This window comes from Plectrocnemia conspersa, unplaced genomic scaffold (assembly GCF_051122295.1).
Source record: "Plectrocnemia conspersa isolate PC_06_02 unplaced genomic scaffold, ASM5112229v1 ptg000004l, whole genome shotgun sequence".
Classification (NCBI taxonomy): Eukaryota; Metazoa; Arthropoda; class Insecta; order Trichoptera; family Polycentropodidae; genus Plectrocnemia; species Plectrocnemia conspersa.
This window is the reverse complement of record NW_028277168.1, coordinates 18,990,563-19,011,311: the sequence shown is the minus strand read 5'-3', so window position 1 is coordinate 19,011,311 and position 20,749 is coordinate 18,990,563. Positions and strand designations below refer to the sequence as shown.

General features: G+C 32.4%; 3 protein-coding genes and 3 long non-coding RNA genes across 18 annotated transcripts in view; 3 read left to right on the top strand and 3 right to left on the bottom strand.

Moving 5' to 3' along the window:
* Positions 1-3,735, top strand: part of LOC148236192 (uncharacterized) — a 74,385-nt gene extending 70,650 nt beyond the window's left edge. For 2 of the 3 annotated variants that reach the window (XM_088185085.1, XM_088185084.1), the window contains 4 exons: positions 13-62; positions 129-2,708; positions 2,817-2,986; positions 3,069-3,232. In XM_088185085.1, coding sequence (XP_088041211.1) covers positions 13-62; positions 129-2,708; positions 2,817-2,965 — 2,779 coding nt within the window. In that variant the 3' untranslated portion in view covers positions 2,966-2,986; positions 3,069-3,232. Of the gene's footprint in view, positions 1-12; positions 63-128; positions 2,709-2,816; positions 2,987-3,068 lie in introns of all 3 variants that reach the window. The other variant, XM_088185086.1, reaches the window with a different exon arrangement.
* The window catches only part of LOC148236158 (uncharacterized), a 502,848-nt gene that overhangs the window by 42,743 nt on the left and 439,356 nt on the right, over positions 1-20,749 (bottom strand). The window lies entirely within an intron of this gene.
* On the top strand, positions 6,002-8,059 carry LOC148236191 (uncharacterized). Its single transcript, XR_015809449.1, has 3 exons — positions 6,002-6,521; positions 6,628-6,767; positions 6,861-8,059. It is a non-coding gene; the product is annotated as an uncharacterized LOC148236191 (long non-coding RNA).
* LOC148236189 (uncharacterized) lies at positions 10,699-16,537 on the bottom strand. Of its 8 annotated transcripts, none has more exons than XR_015809440.1 (3): positions 16,281-16,537; positions 11,733-11,815; positions 10,699-11,658 (listed from the first exon to the last, which is right to left on the bottom strand). It is a non-coding gene; the product is annotated as an uncharacterized LOC148236189 (long non-coding RNA). The 8 variants fall into 8 exon arrangements; XR_015809442.1 differs by lacking the exon at positions 16,281-16,537 and adding an exon at positions 15,997-16,095; XR_015809445.1 differs by lacking the exon at positions 16,281-16,537 and adding an exon at positions 16,009-16,090.
* LOC148236190 (uncharacterized) lies at positions 12,442-15,225 on the top strand. 4 transcript variants are annotated; one of them, XM_088185124.1, is made up of 7 exons: positions 12,442-12,463; positions 12,572-12,657; positions 12,725-12,878; positions 12,957-13,256; positions 13,328-13,716; positions 13,798-13,997; positions 14,058-15,225. In XM_088185124.1, the coding sequence occupies exons 2-7, from the start codon at positions 12,626-12,628 to the stop codon at positions 14,069-14,071; spliced, it is 1,089 nt and encodes a 362-aa protein (XP_088041250.1). In that variant the 5' UTR covers positions 12,442-12,463; positions 12,572-12,625; the 3' UTR covers positions 14,072-15,225. The 4 variants fall into 4 exon arrangements, with proteins under 4 accessions (XP_088041250.1, XP_088041251.1, XP_088041249.1 ...); XM_088185125.1 differs by lacking the exon at positions 12,442-12,463 and having other exon boundaries at positions 12,464-12,657; XM_088185123.1 differs by lacking the exon at positions 12,442-12,463 and having other exon boundaries at positions 12,548-12,657; positions 13,798-14,137.
* On the bottom strand, positions 17,571-20,696 carry LOC148236188 (glutathione S-transferase theta-1-like). Its single transcript, XM_088185138.1, has 5 exons — positions 20,466-20,696; positions 20,318-20,405; positions 20,095-20,245; positions 17,851-18,034; positions 17,571-17,778 (listed from the first exon to the last, which is right to left on the bottom strand). The coding sequence occupies exons 1-5, from the start codon at positions 20,575-20,577 to the stop codon at positions 17,630-17,632; spliced, it is 684 nt and encodes a 227-aa protein (XP_088041264.1). The 5' UTR covers positions 20,578-20,696; the 3' UTR covers positions 17,571-17,629.

Genomic DNA, 20,749 nt, shown 5'->3' with positions numbered 1-20,749 from the left:
TTTTTCTTTCAGCTCCAATGTAATGGGTTCGGAATGTAAAACAAAATCAACGTCTACTGATGGTTTGTATAATGTTTATAGCATTACAATTATAATCAATATAATGTATTTTTATTTATGTCACTTAGATAATTCTGCATCCATGCAAGTAATAGAAGACCAAAATAACAACAACGATATAGACAATGATATCTTAAATATTTCCTCGGACGATGAAGATTGCTATATTACAAAAAAATATTATGTTCGAAGCAATTTTGATGACGTTAAAACTAAAATGCAAGAGAATAATTTATTGGAAAATATTATTAAAGATTCTAATGAAAATAAAAAGAAGCTAATAGAAAATCAATTTGAGGCTTCACGCGCCATAGAAAAAACTCCTCAATCTGCAAAATGGTCAGAATTGAACCAATCTATTAACACGCGAACAGGGACAGAGATCATTGTGAACAATGTCTTAAATTCAGCACATGTAGAAAATGTAAATGACTCTTTACCAGATAATCTACTGAATGAACTCATAGAAAAATCGACACAACATAAAAATAATATGCTAAAAGAAAGGGAAAACAACAATTCAATTATTACACATGTTGAGCAACAACTATCACCTAATGTGGCGCCCTACAATACAAATATTTTCCCAAATATTCCTACTATACTTCCGCAACATGTTAATACCATAAATGAAGACTTAGAAAGACAGAATGAAATTCATGAAAGTCCACATAATAATTATCTACCTTTAAATCTAAATAATTACAATTCTGATATGCCATTATCTACACAAGAGCAAAATGGAAATTTCTCGCTCCCAGGTTCATACTTGAGCATTACTGAACGAAATCAAATAAACAATGATCAAAGACATGTTAATCAAATAAACAGTGATCAAAGACACGCTAATGTCATAAATGAAGACTTACAAAGGCCGATTTTATTGCAGGAAAATGGAAATGGTAACTTACTAGCCTATTGTCTAAATAATTATAATTCTGTTATGCCAACATCTGAGCAGCATCAACATGTGAACTTCTCGCCAGATCAAATAGAACAAACTCAACTGCATGCTAATTCCACAAATGTAGGCTTACAAAGGCAGATTGCAATGCATTTAAATCAAGATAATACTTTTGCAGACTGTCATTCAAATAATTTTAATTCTGGTATGCCAGTATCTAACCAACAGCATAATGGGAACCTCTCACTTCCAGGTGTATATATAAAGAGAAATGTACCCCATTTAAAAAGGAATAATGTTCAAATTCCTAATAATTCCATTCAAAGGCAGTATGCAATACATGAAAATCAAGATAATCTAAGCTACCATCTAAATAGTTCTGGTATGCTAATACCAGCGCAACAGCAAAATGTGAACTTCTCGCCAAACACAAATCAAAATATTGATCAACGGCATGTTAATTCCATAAGTGAAGCCTCACGAAGGCAGTTTGCAACACGTGGAAATCAAAATATTACTTATCAAAACTATCCTCTAAATAATTTTAATCCTGGTATACCAGTATCTGTGCAACAGCATAATAGTAACATCTCACTCGCAGATACAAACCGTAATATACAGCGGATAGCAATGAATCAAAAATCACCCCCTTGCGTAAATAATGTTCAAAGGCATGTTAATTCGATAAATGAAGGCTTAGAAAGACTGAATGCAATACGTGGAAATCAAGATGCTTTTCTAAATTATCAACCAATTGATTATAATTCTGGTACATCTATGCAACAGCAAAATGTAAACTTTTCACTCCCAAATTCTTTTTCAAACAGTATTATATCGCAGGAAACAATGAAAGATAAAATACAAAGAAAAAAAAGCAATATTCAAAGACGTGCTACGCTCAAAAATAATGGCGGTCGAAAAAGATGTAATGTGAATAATAACAAAAATCAAGATAATGATTCTCAAGGTTATCATCTAAATGATTATAATCATGGTGAATCAATATCTGAGCAATGGGATAACACTATTGATTATAATTCTGGTACATCTATGCAACAGCAAAATGTAAACATTTCACACGCAAATTCTTTTTCAAACAGTATTATATCGCAGAAAACAATGAAAGATAAAATACAAAGAAAAAAAAGCAATATTCAAAGACGTGCTACGCTCAAAAATAATGGCGGTCGAAAAAGATGTAATGTGAATAATAACAAAAATCAAGATAATGATTCTCAAGGTTATCATCTAAATGATTATAATCATGGTGCGTCAATATCTGAGCAATGGGATAACACTAACGTCTCACTTTCAGATACAGATTGTAATTTATCGCAGATAACAAATAACGATAAAAGGATTAATATTGATCCAAGGCGTGTTAAGCCCATAAATAAAGGCTTAGAAAGACAGAATACAACACAAAACAACAATAATGATGGTGCTTATCCATGTTACCATAATTCTGGTATGCCACTCTCTGAGCAACAGCAAAATGTCCTCTCACTCCCAGATTCATTTTCAAACTATACCTTACCTCGGATAGCACCAAATAAAAATGTACCGAAGCCAATTAATAATGACCAAATGAAATACAATCGTCTTCATATGTCAACGATGGATAGTATGTCTAGATGCAATCACAACCAGAGAAGAGATTTTTCAATACCTAATGGACACACGAGACAGCCGGATGAATACCAATCTGGGCATTTGTCAAAAATAAATCAAATTTCAAAATCAGGTACAGGTTTCCTTATAAAGTATATACGGTCTTAGCTCTTATTTTAGACAAAACCGTCGTTACTTGCCCCTAATATGGCAACATTAAATAATAATAACTGTATACCAGCAGATGAACTGCCACAGGAATATAATCGGACAACGGAAGTTACAAATGTCTTGCTTCCAATATCTCCCATTAATGAAGCCCCAATAACTCCCCACGTGCCAAAAAAAAGAGGACGACCAAAAGGGAGCAAAAACCGTAAAAAAACGTAAGAGAAGAATTATCTACGTATGGTAAATTATATTTTTTTGCTGAATATATATAATATTTTATTTAATTAGCTTTTGTACTTTTATGCATTTTATTATTTTGCAGATTTTTTTTATTTTGGAATCTATTTATCCTTGGTTATTTTCTTAGGATATTGCATGTTATTTTTAATTTCATATTTTCACAAATATTGTATACTTCCTGTATTTTAAATAGAGTTTATCTGCAATATTCATTAAATTAGTAAATAAATCTTAATTAAAAATGGATAACTGTACATTCTCATGAACATAATTTAATTTTGATATTCAGTAAAGCAATTTAAAAAAAAATATTTCTCTTATTTTGACTTGTCCAACTCAATCGAAGTATTAAATAAAATGATTTTGCTGTTAACTCAAAACTAAGCAAAAGCAATAAATATTTTTTACAACTAGAATCGCTATCATTACACTGCCTTTATAAGTAGCTCTGCTGCGGCAAGCTAAATTTTTGGAGCAGCTGTGACTAGTTAGAATGATTGTACTGTGAGCATTATCTGATGTTTCTCTTTGAAGTTTTCTGATGGCAATTTTAAATAAAACTAGTAAATATATTAATGATAATCAGTTACAGTAATTATTAACTAAATATAATAGTATACCCTTGAATCATCTTGACATTGAAATAAATAGCTACCAGTTCGCTGAAAAATCCGCGCCAGTCAATCAACCGATGACACATGATATTCCTATTCGCGATAACGTTATCAAGATGATAAAGAAATTACAAGGTAAGATGAGTTTTATCACCTCATACATTTTCCTTAAATTATTATAATGCATGTAAACAGTAAAACTCTGTATCTTGTACACTTAATAATATTGGCATGGAATGCTAATGGTTTATGCGATAAAAAAACAGAAGTTAACCAATTTATAATAGAGCATAATATATATCAGCGCTGTCCAACTGCTGGTCTGCAAACCGATTCATGTTTCTAAAATGAAATTTAAAAAAATAGCTAAAAAAAGGACATTTTGGATATTTTTGTTCGTTTACCAAAGCATGTGGTACACAAACAAAAATGTCTGTGATGAACTTTTTTTTAGCTCCCAACAGCAAAAGATTTTTTTTACCCGAAACTCATTTAAAATAACCGATAATAATAAGCTTCGGCAATTATAAAATTAACCGAACGGATATATGTATAGTCGGTGATGGCTTGGGAACAGATATTATAAGATATTAATATAATACATTTTAAAAAAAAGAAACATGAATATAGTAATACAATAAATGTTATGACAATACCAATTAAAGCTAATAACGCGTTTATTTTTATAGAATACATAGTTTTTATTTTATTTTTATCATTTTTTGCTTTTTGAAAATGCAATAAGTATATAAACGTTTTGTCCTCAAAGCCTTGCCTGTATCTGTAGTCTCCAAGTCGCCCTTGAAAATGGCGCTGAACTCTTGGATTTGGGATTTCTAAGCTATCTGACGTGAAGAGGGGAATGGCTTCTTATCTAAAAGTAATATTGGTTGATATTCGATGTAGCCTCCCTTGGTTGAGCTCTCGCGTGTTCTAAATCAGAAATGAAGTAGTAGAAAAGGCGAAGTATCTGGTAAACTCCCAAATGGAACATGGAAGTAACATAAGTACGCTATGATCGTGCTTATATAATCTTTTTAAGTTAGGGGAGCTGCTTCACTTTTCTCTACTCTTGATCATCTGGTCAATGCGTTACCTGGGAGCACAAACAGAGTAATGTTATTATCTGTTAGTTCTCTTACAAAATTCACATTTTGTGTAACGGTCATAATTCAAACAGCTGGAGATATGCCAACTTTGTCATTGAGCATTTGTAATTGTGGTACTTGCTGAGCGCATTTCATTCATTCCAATCCTGATCGAACCAGGAAATGATTCCTTGCCTAATAAAGAATTAAAATTCCACCCTCAGTTGTCATAAATTATTTTTAATAATATATTCGTTTCTATCGGGAAAACAGGCGAACATAATAGTTCTACGTAAACCTGGAACTGATCCTGAAACTCCTCCCGCAAGATATCGTGCAATTAGCCTTCCACCCTTTCCAAATACAGTTTTCTAAAAAACTTAATCAATTCAGACTATTGAAATATCTAATCGATAATAATATAATATTTTACTATTCAATAGCACATCTGGCTAAACAAACTTGGCTCAGCTACATCGAGTTGTGAAACTCGTACAGTCGGGCTTTGATGACAACAGAAGCAATATTTTTTAATATAACTAAAGCAATTGCTCAGGTTTACCATGATGTGGTATTATTTAAGCTATTACATTTCTGCCGAAGCTAGTCAAAAGTCACTTTTCGAAAATTAAACATTCCGTATTAAATTAGGAAATTATTTATATATTTCTAGAATTATCCTGGCAAGCGTCACATAGAAATCAATCATAAAAAAAGTTGCAATCTTATTATTCTCGTGCGACCTTGACCTACGCAGAAAGGCAGTCTTATCAGAGGTTCGAAGGACCAGCGAAACACTAAAATGACTATAAATCCTCTTTTTTGTATTATTACATATTTTAAATAAAACTATTCGTAAAGTAAAAGCTACTCCTTTATTAAGCGGAAAAAATAATATACAATAGATAGCAGGATAAACTGTTTCTTTACAAATCGATCGTCCGACCAGAAATTAACATGCCTTTTCCCCAGTTGGAGTTGCATACTAAGGGAAAATGTGCGAAACAAAAACATTCATTAATGCCGACAAACGCTTAGATTTTCAATAACTGGATCATCCATCGGGACTTGAAAATAGAAGAATTAATCGTCGCTAGAGATTAAAATATCATTAAAATCCGTACATATGTAAAAAACTAATAAATCAATAATAATAATAATAAACAACTAATTATTGAATAGTTACTTCTCTTTTCTCTAATAAAATAAAAGACGAAAAATGATCGATAACTGGATTTATGTTTTATGTTACTGCTACATAAAATATTAGAAACTGTATATTATTTAATACTTAAATGTATTTTTGTTTACAGGCTCAGTGTGGTACCTGGACAATGTAAAACCGCATCAACCTCTACAAATTATTTGCATAATATTTTTTCCCCTTAAATAGTAATTTAAAACTAAACGAGAATTTGTAAATGTGTCTTTTACTTTTGTTAATGTACGAGGACTTTTTTGACACTATATATGTTAGCAGTCCATTACTAATTATCAAATTTATTTCATTTGTAATGTAAGAAATTGAAGAAGAAAAACACATTAATGATGATTATATTATCATAAAAGTTTATTTTGTTTCATCGAAAGATAAATATTAATTTTTCAAATGAAAATGAAAATAATAATCGGAATAAATTCTCACATCTCAGAAAATTGGCCCTGTATTCACTCTGTAAAACTATTAAAGTTAAACTAATATGTAAATAGACATAATCAGACAGACCATTACAACCGATATTGTATATGCATAATATACAGCTAATGGACCAATATAAAAAGAATGCGGTTCGCTATCTAAATTATATTATACAATACTTGACCAGCTCTAAAGTAAGTCACAATACAATAAACATATAATGTTAGAAAAATACATATATCGAATTTTGTGAAACTTACATATTGTGTTATTTGTGGGTATTTTGTTTACTTTTTTCAGAAAAAGTAATACCTCCGCATATATAAATTTCCTTAGTGAAACGCAACTACAATAAAACAGTTAATACTCAATAAAGAATAATCATGTTACAATAATATTTGTAGTTAAAAGTTTGCAAATGTGAATTTGAAATGAAACTGGTAAATATTAAAAAATATGTAGATAATAGTTAATCAGTTATAATAACTAATACCTAATTTTATAGAATTAAATAATCATGTGTTTTTTTACAGCTCTAATGTGATGCCTAAATATCTCCTAATACAACAATTCCCATGATTCCCAACAACAAAAATTATCAAAATAATTTAATGTAGCCAAGCATCAATGAAGTTGTACACACTAAGGAGATTATAAAAGGAGAGAGTCAATTCATAAGTACGATCAATATTTGTCAGAATAACTGTAAACACACCTGGAAGAATCGCACTACTTTAAGTCTGATGTTTGCATTATGATTCAATTAAAGCAATTTCCATCATTACTAAATTTGATAAAGCTACTTCAGCACCAAGAAGTCAACGAAATTCAAGAATTTAATCAGAATCAGAGTTCCTCGTTAAACGTTAGATATTTGTTAGAAGAGCTATTAGCAGCAAATAATTAAACCACATGGTATAGTCAATAAAGAGAAATCTTACTGTAATAACATATGATATTTTTCTTTAAAACATCAAGCCAGAATAATTCTAAGAAGCTCTCAGGTGAGATTTTGAAAGAAACCCATTAAATTTTATAAAAGTTATAAAGCTCACACCATGAAACGTTAAAATAAACCTATGTGTAAACAGGAATACTTTTGACACATTAATGGACCAATAAACAAATTATAAATGCTCGCCATCTCAATCACATAATAAAAGAGTGTAGGAAATACGAATAGATCATGTATTGAGTAACCATTGTCAACTTCTCTTGATCCAAAAGGATGAAATCGATCCGATAATTATTGTTCCAAATATTAGATCTAAACACAAATCCATATCCTCTATGCAACGAATCATGATATCAGTAACACTTATAACGACCAATTATAATGTACAACTACAACAACTGCTCAAAATCAATCTAAAGATCAGTCATCAGAAACATGGTTAACAACTTGAATCGATATAGAAATGTATACAAAGTGTAGAAATGTAAAGATATTGTGCTATTAGATATTATACATATGTATGTACATACAATATAATTAATCTTAAAAATGTGTATTTGTAAATCGGGAAATTAAGCTTTGGTGAATGCTTTAAAATGTACATATGGATTTAATGACATTAAAGTCAATATTTTAAATTAACTATTACTGTTATATAATAATTGTCTAATTATTTGGTACAATGTACAAATTCAATATTAAGTAAATTGAAAATGTTTTTATAATATTTCATTGTTGTGTAGATTATGTAATAATAAATAAGCAAATGAATGTCAATTAGTGTATTATTACATTTTGCACAAACTATTGCTTTGGGTTATGGATACAAGTCTTTAAAAACATAAAATATTACCAGGGCCGTCCCGAGGGGCAGGCAGTACAGGCGATCACCTGGGGCGCTAGACTTGTGGGCGCCGTGATACCTACTACGTACTATTCACTTAAAATTATCAAACAATATTGTTAAATGATATAATCTGATATTATTTGTCGCGCTGATATGCTGACCTAAGCGATTCACTGTAAAACAATAAAAACATGCATATATTATTTTTATTTGATACGAATTCAAGAGGGTGGAAGCCGCGAAGTCGGGATGTTGAAAAATGAACAGTATGGAGAGAACACCAACGGCGATTAAACGACTAAACTTATATACCGGTCATTGATTGGCTATGTACACTGTTCCATATTTTTTAACTTTATATAAATCGAGCATCATTAACCGTTTACCGGTTAAATTAGGTTTGCTATCCTATTTTTTAAACTGCATATAATCCGAACATACACTGGCTACAATCATATTTTTCTTCCAACTTCCTTCCTGGTGTCTTCCAATTCTGATGAAGGTGGAGACACTCTTCTTGGAAGAGGTTGTAGAGCTCCCGATTGTTTCGTATACGCCACTCGTTGCACTCGTATATGGCGCCATATATCCTGTGAAGCACTTTTCTATCGAATATGTCAAGCAGCCTTTCGTCGGCCCTGGTAAGTGTCCAGCTATCTGAATCGTATGTCAGATTGGTCTGATCAGCATTTTGTAGAGCAATATTTTTGTACAACGAGATAGTGTCCACGATTTGATTTTTTTTATTAGGCTGAAATAGTATTTATTTGCTAACACTACTCGTCTCTTGATCTCCTTGCTAACATAATATGATGTTAAGCCCTTAATCCGCAATGCAGAGTGGCAACACTTGGCGGGCGTGCATTGCGATCGTGGGTTAGTGGGTGGGAGATCCAACGGCGCCCGCCATTCCAGACAGACGTGTGACCGGAGCTCAAGCCGACCTGACAAGCGACTACTACTACTACTACACATACATATATAAACAGAAAACTCTGTGTAACAATGAATTATACATATAGTGACAAATCATAATAAGTTTTTAATAAAGACAGATACTGAAAAAACAGATACAGACAAGACTAAGGCCGGTTTCACACGTGCCGGATGGATTCACCCGGCACCGGGCCGGCGCCGTGTAGTGAGGAAGGTGTTGTATGGGCTAGTACCTACCATTTCAGACGTGCCGGATGAATCCATCCAGCGCCGGCCCGACGCTGCACATACAACACCACCCCCACTACACGCTGCCAGCCCGGTGCCGGGCAAATCCATCCAGCACGTGTGAAACCGGCCTAAGAGAATAAATGATGTATAAATCCAGAAATAAATACAAAATACAGTTAAAGTAAAAAATAATAATAATAATAAAATATTATGAGATTTTTCTGAGAAAGACATTTTATTATTTTTAAACTCGCTACCTTTTTTATGCAATAATGTAAATTAAATATAATAGACATAAAAAGTATTTTAAACCACTAAAACACTGCTCGTGATAGATCCATACTCATTATGTATTCATTATAATTGCTCTTATTCCTCCTGCTATTACAAATTAATTTGACTACAATATTTTTAGTCTCTTGTCTTCACCTATTGCAGTAGCACGTTGCTGTTTAACTTAACTTTCAACTTAAAATATTACTTTTAGGTTAAATTGATTTTATGATAAATTAAATATTTTATTGTGAAGACCTATTTATTCATTATGCCAAAAATTAGGTAGCACTCTGGTAACACTGACGTGACGGCGGCGAATGGCAACACTTATTTTTTGTCGAACTAAACATAATATGTGTTATACATAATCATAATAAGTTTTTAATAAAGATAGATACTAAAAAAACGAGGACTAAAAAGTGTACTCGTTCATTTAGAGATTTTCAGGATACTGGCTCCTCAAACTAGGCACGACCGACATGTATTTTGTTTCATTGATCTTCAACCTCATTTTCCTGGCTGATGATTCAATGGCGTCAAATGCTTCTATTAGTGCCTGTTTTGATCTCGACACTATATCTATGTCATCAGCGCAGGCGAAAATTCGTATCGATTTATTATACACGGTTATATTCAGTTTGGCATCTCGGATTACATTTTCTAAGACAATGTTGAACAGATTGCACGCTAGAGCATCGCCCTGTCGTAGAATGTTGAGTGTTCATTAGAAAGTGATAGTATTGTTGGAACGAAACCAAAGAAAACTGACTTCCAACTTAACCGTGATTTTATTTTTAATTTTTTTTTAAATGTAAACATCAACATTTATTTACAAAAACTGTTGATGTTTTTGATTTCCATATATTGTAAAAAAATGTTTTAAATAAGAATACCAGAGATAACGGCAAGCGACTCCCGTGCAGATTCAAAATATAACATTTGCCTCTCCCGCTTTCTTCGAAGACTAAAAAGTTAAACTTCTCAGACCGCTCGTCTCTTAAGGTGCATTTATGTGAATTATGTTTGTATATAAACGATAAGTCGACAAGAGAAATAAAGGAAATTCATCAATGTTATTATGAAATTACAAAACACATAAGTTACAAAATTATAATAAACACTTTAATTACAAGAAAGTGAAATTTATTAAACTTGATTATAAAATTACAACATACATATATTACAAAACTAGCTGTGAAAGCTACCTTTTGCAATTTAGTGTTAAAAAAATATTAATTGCATCTGATCCTGATCATCTAGAAAGCCTCTTTTTCAATTCAGCTTCAGCATTAAGAACTGCCTGCGAGACAGATCCATCTTTGATAAGCTGCCACTTTTTCATATATTCTTCTCTTTCCTTGTTTGGAATGAAGTCATTAGTCACTCCAGCATTCACATAGCGTTCAACATCTAAAACTAACTCCTTGTGTGTTGTATTTTTCTGGGAGAACACTTTTTTGTATTCTAACTGATGTAGAGTAAAAGCATTAATCATTGTTTGAGTGTACGATTTATGATTTGGAATCATATGAGCAAATGCAAAAGTTTTCATGACAGAAGGATAATCGACAGGTAGTTTTTCCGAATAAACGAATGTAGACATATTAGGGAATTCAAATAAATATCCACACGCCACCAAAGGAAACGACAAAGCAACTCGTGACAATGTAACCGCGCTTGGATTATTTTTGCAGCAATTCACTAATTTGTATCGAGCTTTTAGATTCTTTATCGTATTGGATATCTTAGGGCTGCTTCTCTTTATAATTCTATTAATAAAATGTCCTTTTTTTATTGTAAGTTCAATCATCTGTTGAATATCCGTCTGAGCGTTTTCTCCTCCAATATCTAAGATTGTGTCAGCCATTTCCCTAGGATTATATCCTTTATACTTTAGCATTTCAAAAAATACTGGATCAAGCGATCCAAAAAAAATTTTTATCTCTTCGTCAAAAAATTCACTAGCAATATTCATTCTTTATCTTACTTCAACTTTTCTCTTTTAAGTAGCACTTCTCTATGTTTAAAACAATTTTTGTTTTCCACTTTGGCTGCCAAATCTTGTCTAATTTTACAAAATAATATTCTAAAAAAAAACACAAATAGTATTAAAAAGGAACAAGAAGTTTTTAATGATTAATAATAGGTTTTGAAACATACAAGTGTGTGATTTAATAGTGTGGAGCTTCAGTAGAATATGGCGTTGATTGTGTCAAGATTCTTGATGTGTTGTAGTCCAAGTGCTAAGACATAATGACAATCAGTTATGAAATTTATCACTGCATTACTCACATACACAGTCATTTGTAGTTTAACATTTAACCCGCTTCGACCTAATTAAAAGTTAATTTTATTTTTAAGTGATTTAAATGCGAAAGTGAACACAAACGATGTCAGAAATATTCATTTATATATGATTACATAGTGCCAGCAACTGAATGAATTATTGTTGCGAAAAAGCACTACTCACCTTGCGCTAGTACGGTAGGCAGATTTACACGATGCCAGTCGGTCAGCGACTAGCATCGTGTAAACTCTTAACGCCAGTCAATGGAGAAGCCAGTGCGCCACTGGCATGCCAGCAAAACAAATATTTTTGTTTTTCTGGCACGCCAGCTCCCCCTCCCACCACATTACCGTACTGGCGCAAGGTGAGTAGCGCTTTTACGCAACAATAATTCTTTCAGTTGCTGGCACTGTGTAAACGATAAGGCGCCAGTGGACTGGAATGCCAGTCGTCGCATGCCAGTGACCCGCCAGCAAATTTCCAATTCGACTGACCGAAAGCCGAGTGTAGTTGTGTGCGTGCGTACGCGGCTTAGCGACAATCGAGTGTCAATCGAGTGCATTGTCGTTTGCTTGTAACGGTCGTTTACGCGTGGGCGTCATTTGCTTAATAAATAACTACCACGATGGAACATTTTCCTAAATCTTTTAACTACGTCGAGGTTGACACTAAAACTTTTTGATGTGATATAAAGACGAACGAGGAAGCGGAGCGCTGGATAAAAGAATACAGTGCGTTATCCAGAACAAGTTGGAATTGTAAGAGTATGAAAAAAAACCCCACAAGATATATTTCACAGTAAGTACTCTAATTAAACTAATAATATAGATAACAGTTCTTATATACACATACATAATTATTGTAGCATTAGGAAAATATGTCATCATTCCCAAACCTGCAAACTTGACCCTTCAAAAAGAACGCATGGAAAATCAAAAATTTTGTATTGCAAGGCTGAAATAGACGTTCTTGTCAAAAAGGTGACTTGTGACACAATGAGGCGAGATAAATATCTGAAGGTAATTTCAATATGTTATTTTCCTTTTGATATATATAACTCATATTTATACATATATGAATTCTGTTCAAATTTTAAGGACGGATATCAAACGATAATACAGTTTATCGGAGACCATAGTCATCCTATAATAAACGCAGAGACATTATTTTGCTTGCCTCCATCTGAACATATCAAAAATAAGTTTTATGACTATTTTGATATGGGATTAAAGGTTGGCGAGGCTATGAGATACCACAAAGCTCATCTGCTATTAAAATATAATAATTGTAGCGTAGAAATGGCAGTTGCATCAATTAACCCAAAAATGCGTACTGTTATTTATTTAAGGGAAAAATGGAGAGATTACACTTTAGGTCCACGTAACGACTGTCTCCAAGTAATTTATATTGAAAATGAATATGTTCGCAATGTTGTTTCTATGAATTAATATGTATTTATCAATTGCAGATTTTGATAGAGAAGATACCAGTATATGAAAAAACAGGACATTTAATTAAATATTATGAATCACCGTTTGCTCTTGTTATTATAACGCCAATGATGAAAAGAGCTCATTCTCTGCCTTTGACTAACGATATTGTGTTCATAGACAGCACTTCCTCTTGCGATGCGGAAGGCCATTCAATTACTTTTATTTTAACGGCATGCAGCATTGGAGCTGTTCCTCTAGGCGTTCTAATTACAAAAGGGCAAACACAATCTGAATATCAGGCTGGATTTCAGTTGTTCAACTCTGTTGTAGGTATCACGCCACAAATTGTCATGACTGACGACTCCAATGCTGAACGAGGAGCTATTAAAAGCGTATGGCCAGAATCTAAAAGACTTTTGTGCCGGTATGAATTACCAAAATTATATAATTTCCTAAAATTTTCCAAAAATATAGCTAATATGTTTTCATTACTTTGATAACTTAGATTTCATATTTGTCAAGCCATCTGGCGATGGTTGTGGGATGCCAAACATGAGATTATAAAAGGTCACCGTAAACCTTTGTATACAATGTTTCACGACATACTAATAGCTCCAACCCAAGAGGAAGCACATAAGGCATATGAGTATCTGTCAAATAACATTGTATCAAAAATATATGATAGATGGGTACAGCATATTGCAGGTATTCAAAAATGTTTACTTAAAAATGCTTCGTTAATCTTATTTTTAATTACATTATTAGGTTATTGGGATTGACGAGAATGCTGGGCTTTAGCTTGGCGTGACGAAAAGACACACGGACATCATACCAATAATTATAGTGAAGTCAATGTACGTCTTTTCAAAGATATCGTCCTGCAACGTACCAAGGCGTATAACCCAATAGCTTTGGTGGATTTTGTGGTGTCGGAGCTCGATACATACTATACTCGGCGCTTGAGAAATGTATCTAACGGTCGGTGCAGCAAAAGTAGGAATTTACTAATAAAAAAACTTGCAGCAGCTAACATACAACCGGAGGATATCATTCTTGAAGGGGATGGCGTTTATAAAGTCCCTTTTTATTTTATTTTATAGATGCCAAAATTGGTATTTGTTCATGTGGGGACGGTAAGTTTGGTAAGTTTTGTAAACATCAGGCAGTGGTATACAAATATCGTGATAACTCAATTCCCAATTCACCTCCTTTAACTGCTCAGGCAAAGCACGAGATTGCATATTTAGCTTTTGGTGAAAAGACTTCGCCAATTGAATTTTTTATACCACTGCCTGATATTTGTGACTCTAAAGTTTCAGTTAGTTGCAGCAGCAGCAGCGTTAATATTGCTCCATGTGACATATCCATTGTTGATGGGGATTTTAAATTAAATGAAGAGAAAGAAATAGTTTCAATTGATAACAACTTAAATGTAGACATGAAAGAAAAATTTGCCGATTTTTTTTTAGATCTTAAAAATAATTGTTTTGCATCAATGAAGGGAGTATTTGATCCTGATTTGGCCAAAAAACTTGAGGACGGTTTTAAAGGTGTGTTTAAAAAAGTAGCTACTGATCATAAAAATATAATTAAACGTAATTCTGGTGCCAAAATTAAAGTTCAACCAACGGCCATTAGTAGGCAAAGGATAGGTATAACCAGGGGCAACTCGGTTGTAGCTTCTGGTCACCCAGCACTTTCAAATAAATTAAAAATAAAACGTTTAAAGCGGTTACATAATTTAAGTCTTAATATTAAAAATAATAAACCTAATGGAAAGTCACATGGAGCAGCACATTAATGTATGTATATATGTAAGCATTTTTTCATTTCGTTTTGTTTTTATATATCCTGTCATTATCAGTTTTCTTTGCTGTTTCTTTCTGATAATTATTGTAGATTCAGCGGATAAAATAAAAAATTGAAAACTGAACGATTCTTTGATTTGTTTCAAACTGTCCTTATACTTCATCAATTGATTTCTTCAATGTAGCCAAAAAATAAGTAGATGCTATAACTATAATTATGGATTACAATGTAAATATTGAAAAAATATTTGTATTAAATTTATAACGAATGAATTGATTCATATACGCCAGGCATGGCGAACCTAGGGCACGCGTGCCCGAGGTGGCACGTTTGAGAATTTGGATTGCACGCGAACGATTTCCAAGTTCAAAAATATTTTTTAATTTGAAATTTAAAAATTAAAATCTTGATTAAATAACCCGTGAATTATTAATTTATTTCATTTTATTAATTATCAAATGTTTTCTAAGATAAACGACAATCGTTTTAAAAAAATATTTTTTTATTTTTTCTATCTTGGTAATTTTTTTACTCCTTGGGCACGCCACACACTCGAGGAATAATATTTTTTTTTTTTGGAGGATTTTTGGCACGCGAACCCAAAAAGGTTAGCCATGCCTGATATACGCCATGAACTAGGGCTTTGGAGTCGGGGTCATGACATTTTAAGCGGAGTCTTGGGATGGTAGTTTCTCGAAAGCAGCGTTATTTATGTTGCTTACTTATAACAATGCTTAGGCGCTTAAAATAAAAAATTAAATAACCATTTTTACTGTGTTGAGTAAATATATTAAAATGGGTCGAAAAAGACCCCAGGTACTAAACTGTATAGTCTATTTGAGAAACGGATGAAGGTTAATGAAAATATGAACTTCTATTTGAGCAGTTACGATACATTTTGAAATACATTTACTCAGTGGCGATTTTCAAAGGCAAATGTTCGCAAGCATGCAGTTACACGAATTTGACGTTTCAAGTTGCACTCGATTGACACTTGAGGGCAGCACCGTCGCTAAGCCGCGTAGAAATCATTTTAGAGATGAACATTTTTAAAAATTACAAATTATCTATAAAATAAATAAAAAACTTTATTTTTTATTCATATTCATTAAGCTGACATATACAACGTCTTATTATGGATACGTATCTGCCGGATGGCAAATTTCCAATTCTACTGACCGAAAGCCGAATTTGACGTTTCAAGTTGCACTCGATTGACACTTGAGGGCAGCACCGTCGCTAAGCCGCGTACGCACGCACACAACTACACTCGGATTTTCGATAGCGGTGGATTGATTGAAATGATCTAATTTTGTTTGTGAATCAGAATCATGACAAATCAGAGATAAAATATTGTCAATTTGCACTCTTGACTTGCAAAGAACAGTTTAGCTGTATTAAGTCACGGTAATTATCATATAAGCTTGAGGGACACTAGGTACTAGAGAGACTTACTTTGACCATAAAAAAATTATAATTGTTGATAATAATTGCGCATTTTAGAGTTTGATCTCAAAAATCGAGCATGTGTTATCATATATTTATTTATTATTTCTCAAAAGCTTGGCATATTAATTTGAATAAATGGAAATGTAATACATGACTATTATGAATTTATTCTAATGCAGAGTACGAATGAAATGTGATGACAGCAACCTTCTTAAGCATTGTTCTGACTTCCATTTTAAAATTAATTGTAGAATTTTTATTGATAAAAATATAATTTTGGCGCGCCCCTTCGGAAGGCGCTCCGATGCATGCTCATTGCACACATCACACATATGGACATGGCGGGCCTTGATTTCCCAACCCATATTTGAGGAGCACCTTGCCTACACGATGATGCATTTTGGGAAATCAAAAAAATAATTATTCTCTAATTTAAAGTGAAAAATCTGTTAATTTTGGACATAATTGATTACTTAAATAAAAATCACAGCAATTTACATAGATTTATAAAATACATTAATTAAATTATTAAATTGGAATTTGCTTTTGGGCGATTAAAACTTTCTACTTTGAATGATCTCTAATTATCTTTCTACCTTGTCCCACCAGATTGAGTTTGATCACATCACCGTTTTCCGTATTTGGTGGTTTATTAAAATGTTTTAAACATAAATGTTGAAAAAAAAAGATGTTATCAAGCCACATGATATCCATGGAATTTGTCTATTGGTTGTTCGTAATAGACGATTTTTTAGTAGCACCTACATTTAAACATCGATTTTAAGATACAGTTACATAATTTTAAAGGGCATACAAACGTTTTAGAAAAACCTTTTCGAAAACTATAACGAGAATATATAATTTTCAACAATTCCAGAAAAGTGCAGCAGGTGAGTTTTGATATGGCGCTCTTCATTTATAAGTCTCACATTATAAACAAAAATATAATTGAAGTATTACTATGTATTATAATTATTAATTTTACATAATATATAAACTTTTATGATATACAAAAATAAATTCAAATATTAACTTCATTTAATCATATAAGATTAATTACATCAAAATTGAAGATGTTATTATAGTTTAGATACTGTGTCCCTTTTAGATGATATTTTTTGTAGTATAGTGTGTGCTTCGTCGTAGAAAGGATTCGTTTCTTCTTTGACCCTCTGCATCCATGCGGCGATATTTGGTCTTCCATTTTTGGGATCGTAACCAGCCATTCCTATTTAAATATGCCACGTGTAAATAAAAAAAATATTTTATAATATTTTCAACTTATTTTATAATCACTTACTGGGTTGTTCAATTTCACAACAGCCAAAAATATCGGCCACAGTTAAATTATCACCTACAATATATTTTTTACCAGATCCCAACCACTTTTCCTCAAACAGGTCAAGAGCTTCCTCCATTTTTTTGCGTCTTGTCTCAATTACTCTTTCATTTAGCGGCTTTCCAGTCAATAACGGTTCGATAACCTGTAAAAAACAAAAAAAAAGTATGCTTACCAATAATGGTGATAAATGGACCACTTAATTATATACATATGTCAAGGTTCGGTCCGGGGATATTCAGTGCCCCGTCAAGAACTAAAATTAGCGCCCCTAATTTTCATCAACACATGTGGCAAAATATAATTTAATAACAAGGATTAAATATATATAAAACAATACAAAGCAATAAAACGAAATTAATTTCACTATTGATCTATCAGCTAATGTGAGTAGTAGATTTTTTAAGATATTTAAAAAAAATTGTAGTGAAGATTAAGTTGCACGTAAGTAGTAACTATTTAATAATATAACAAGTACAGTATACCCTCCAACAGCACGGAAAATTGGGGAAGTGCTATTTGGATGCCCGTTAATTTATGTGTGAGCGAGCCAAAAGGAGGATATCTCGCCATACGTGCCTGATTCGTACGCACGTGTTGCAAAAATATGAATGAGTATTTTCCTGTCCTTCAACTATAAGCACCAAAATAGAATGTCCTCAATTTACCGTGTTATTGGGGGGTCTATTGTATCTATTAAAAAAATGTTTTTTCGCTTTTAAGCTGCATGCAAAGGTCTACTTTTTTGCTGAATCATTTTCTATAGATAAAATTGCTAAAGAATTTAAACGTTAATTTGATAAGGATGATCAAAGATTTGTCTTAATAAGTTTGAGTTTGCTAAAAATATGTTCCCATGAAGCATCTATTATTGAAATACTTTATAATATTCTCAATGCTATCCGCAGATTATCATACAAATCATTGCCATTCATATCAGTATTATTTTTATCTGTAAGAATTATTATTTCTAAATTTTTACAATACATTTTAAGTTAAGTGGCTTGCATAAAATAATAATTAATATCATAACATTTATATGTGAATTATCATATATAAATTTATATTTTGGTCTTTCATGGGTTAAAATGTTATGCCTATAGCTCCTCAGCTTTAAAAATAATTTACGATCAAGTTTTATTATCATTTCTTGTTTATACAAGGAGCTCTTTGATTTTCCCTCACATGGGAAGTCAGCCAGGGCAATAAAAATAATTATGCTCTGAAATATTTTTTTCTTAAAGTACAAACATTCATTCATAGCCAGCAGCACTAAACGTTTTAGTTTTTGCCAGTAGATACTAATGGACCCTTCCTTAAAAGTCAAAAATCATAAAAGGTAGTCACTACCCTTCCCACTGCTTAAGTGTTAAGGCATTCATTGCAACTTTCCCAGCATATTTCACAAAGAGGCTTTAAAGTGAAATTTGTTAAATTATCCCACAATATTTTCTACCGTTCTGGTGATGCAGAAAATAACATATAAATACCATCGATGATTCAAAAAACAAGATACCGATGCTACACAAGACATTGCGACAGCGACTGACATAAAACGGAAGAGTAACAAATATTTTAGGTAGCTATGTTATATACTTTGATTTATAATATATGTATTCCTAATATTATATAATTCAATAAGATTGAGACGCAAATGCTTTACTGTGACGTAATTTGTTAATCGCCAGAATCGAGTTATATGAGCGTTTGTTTATAGTGAAGCAGTCGGAGCAAACAAGGGATTGATTTTTGTATCATTCGTTTGAACGAAGCGATGAATTGATAATGTACTCGATACCGAAACAATAGTGTACTGTTACTTGTTGTCCATTGAGATTCGTCACAGGGATATATGCGTCACAAGTTATATCATTCGCTTGTTCGGACGGATCGGTGGTGTACTCGATATTGAAAACGGTATGACACTTGTTACCTTATGGAATGTGTCACAAGGAAATGCATCACAGGTTGAATTTATATAAATATGCGAAGAAAATAAAGAGACAGCACTTGATATTGAACTCGGAGAGAGAGTGTGACAGTCAGAGCTAATACAAGTCTACTCATTTAAGCAAATCCTCCTCCTGGTCTTTAACAGCTATTTAAAATTTAAAATTATTTTTTATCTGATTTCACAGTGCAAACTAATGAATTTCTTCCTATAATACAAGCAGGACTTATTTTAGTATAATAAAAAATACACACCACACCCAGAAAATACAAAGCGCATGGAGCTCTTATACCGATGTGTTGCCAAGCAAGGTATTCGTTGACCTGCGCTTCAGTTTTGCTATCGTTGGGAAAGAATTTTTCAGCTAAAAGTTTTTCTTTGCTTAAATATTTGGCGATGGCCACGCTAAAATAAATCAAATCATCATATAACGTATAATCATATACCAGTGTTTAATCAGATTTGTAATGTAAATACCTCTCTGTCAACGGAAACCCATTATGTTCAATGGCTGGAACTTTGTTGAACTTGCTGATATTTGAAAATTCTTCGCTGAAATGCTCGCCTTAAAATAATATCGTTTGATTACATAACGTATCATACTTGTTTTGACATAAACTTGTACCTTTTTTCAAAGCCACAGGAACCGGTTCGAAGTTTATGTTTGCCGTTTTCATCAAAATGTACAAAGCCCTCGATGGCTGAGACATAAAATCGAAATACAGTTTTAACGCCATTTTTACGTAATCTGTGAAATTGGCAAAGCGAAAATCCAATTTGTAAATTGATCAAGTGCAAAGTGCGAAATTGACAGATAACATTTTAATCCAAGACATCTCAAAAACTGGCCATGAACAATTTATAAATAATATTAATATCGTCAAAATAAATGATTTTATAATTAATATA

Bases quoted from the DNA above. Each gene is read 5' to 3' on its own strand.
- LOC148236190 (XM_088185123.1), top strand. From the start codon at position 12,626: ATGAAAAAAAACCCCACAAGATATATTTCACA. The intron at 12,879-12,956 runs GTAATTTCAATA...TCAAATTTTAAG, and splicing joins GGCGAGATAAATATCTGAAG to GACGGATATCAAACGATAAT. The intron at 13,257-13,327 runs GTAATTTATATT...TATCAATTGCAG, and splicing joins CACGTAACGACTGTCTCCAA to ATTTTGATAGAGAAGATACC.
- LOC148236188 (XM_088185138.1), bottom strand. From the start codon at position 20,577: ATGGCGTTAAAACTGTATTTCGATTTTATGTCTCAGCCATCGAGGGCT. The intron at 20,246-20,317 runs GTATTTACATTA...GATTTATTTTAG, and splicing joins GGGTTTCCGTTGACAGAGAG to CGTGGCCATCGCCAAATATT. The intron at 17,779-17,850 runs GTAAGTGATTAT...ATATTTAAATAG, and splicing joins TTGTGAAATTGAACAACCCA to GAATGGCTGGTTACGATCCC.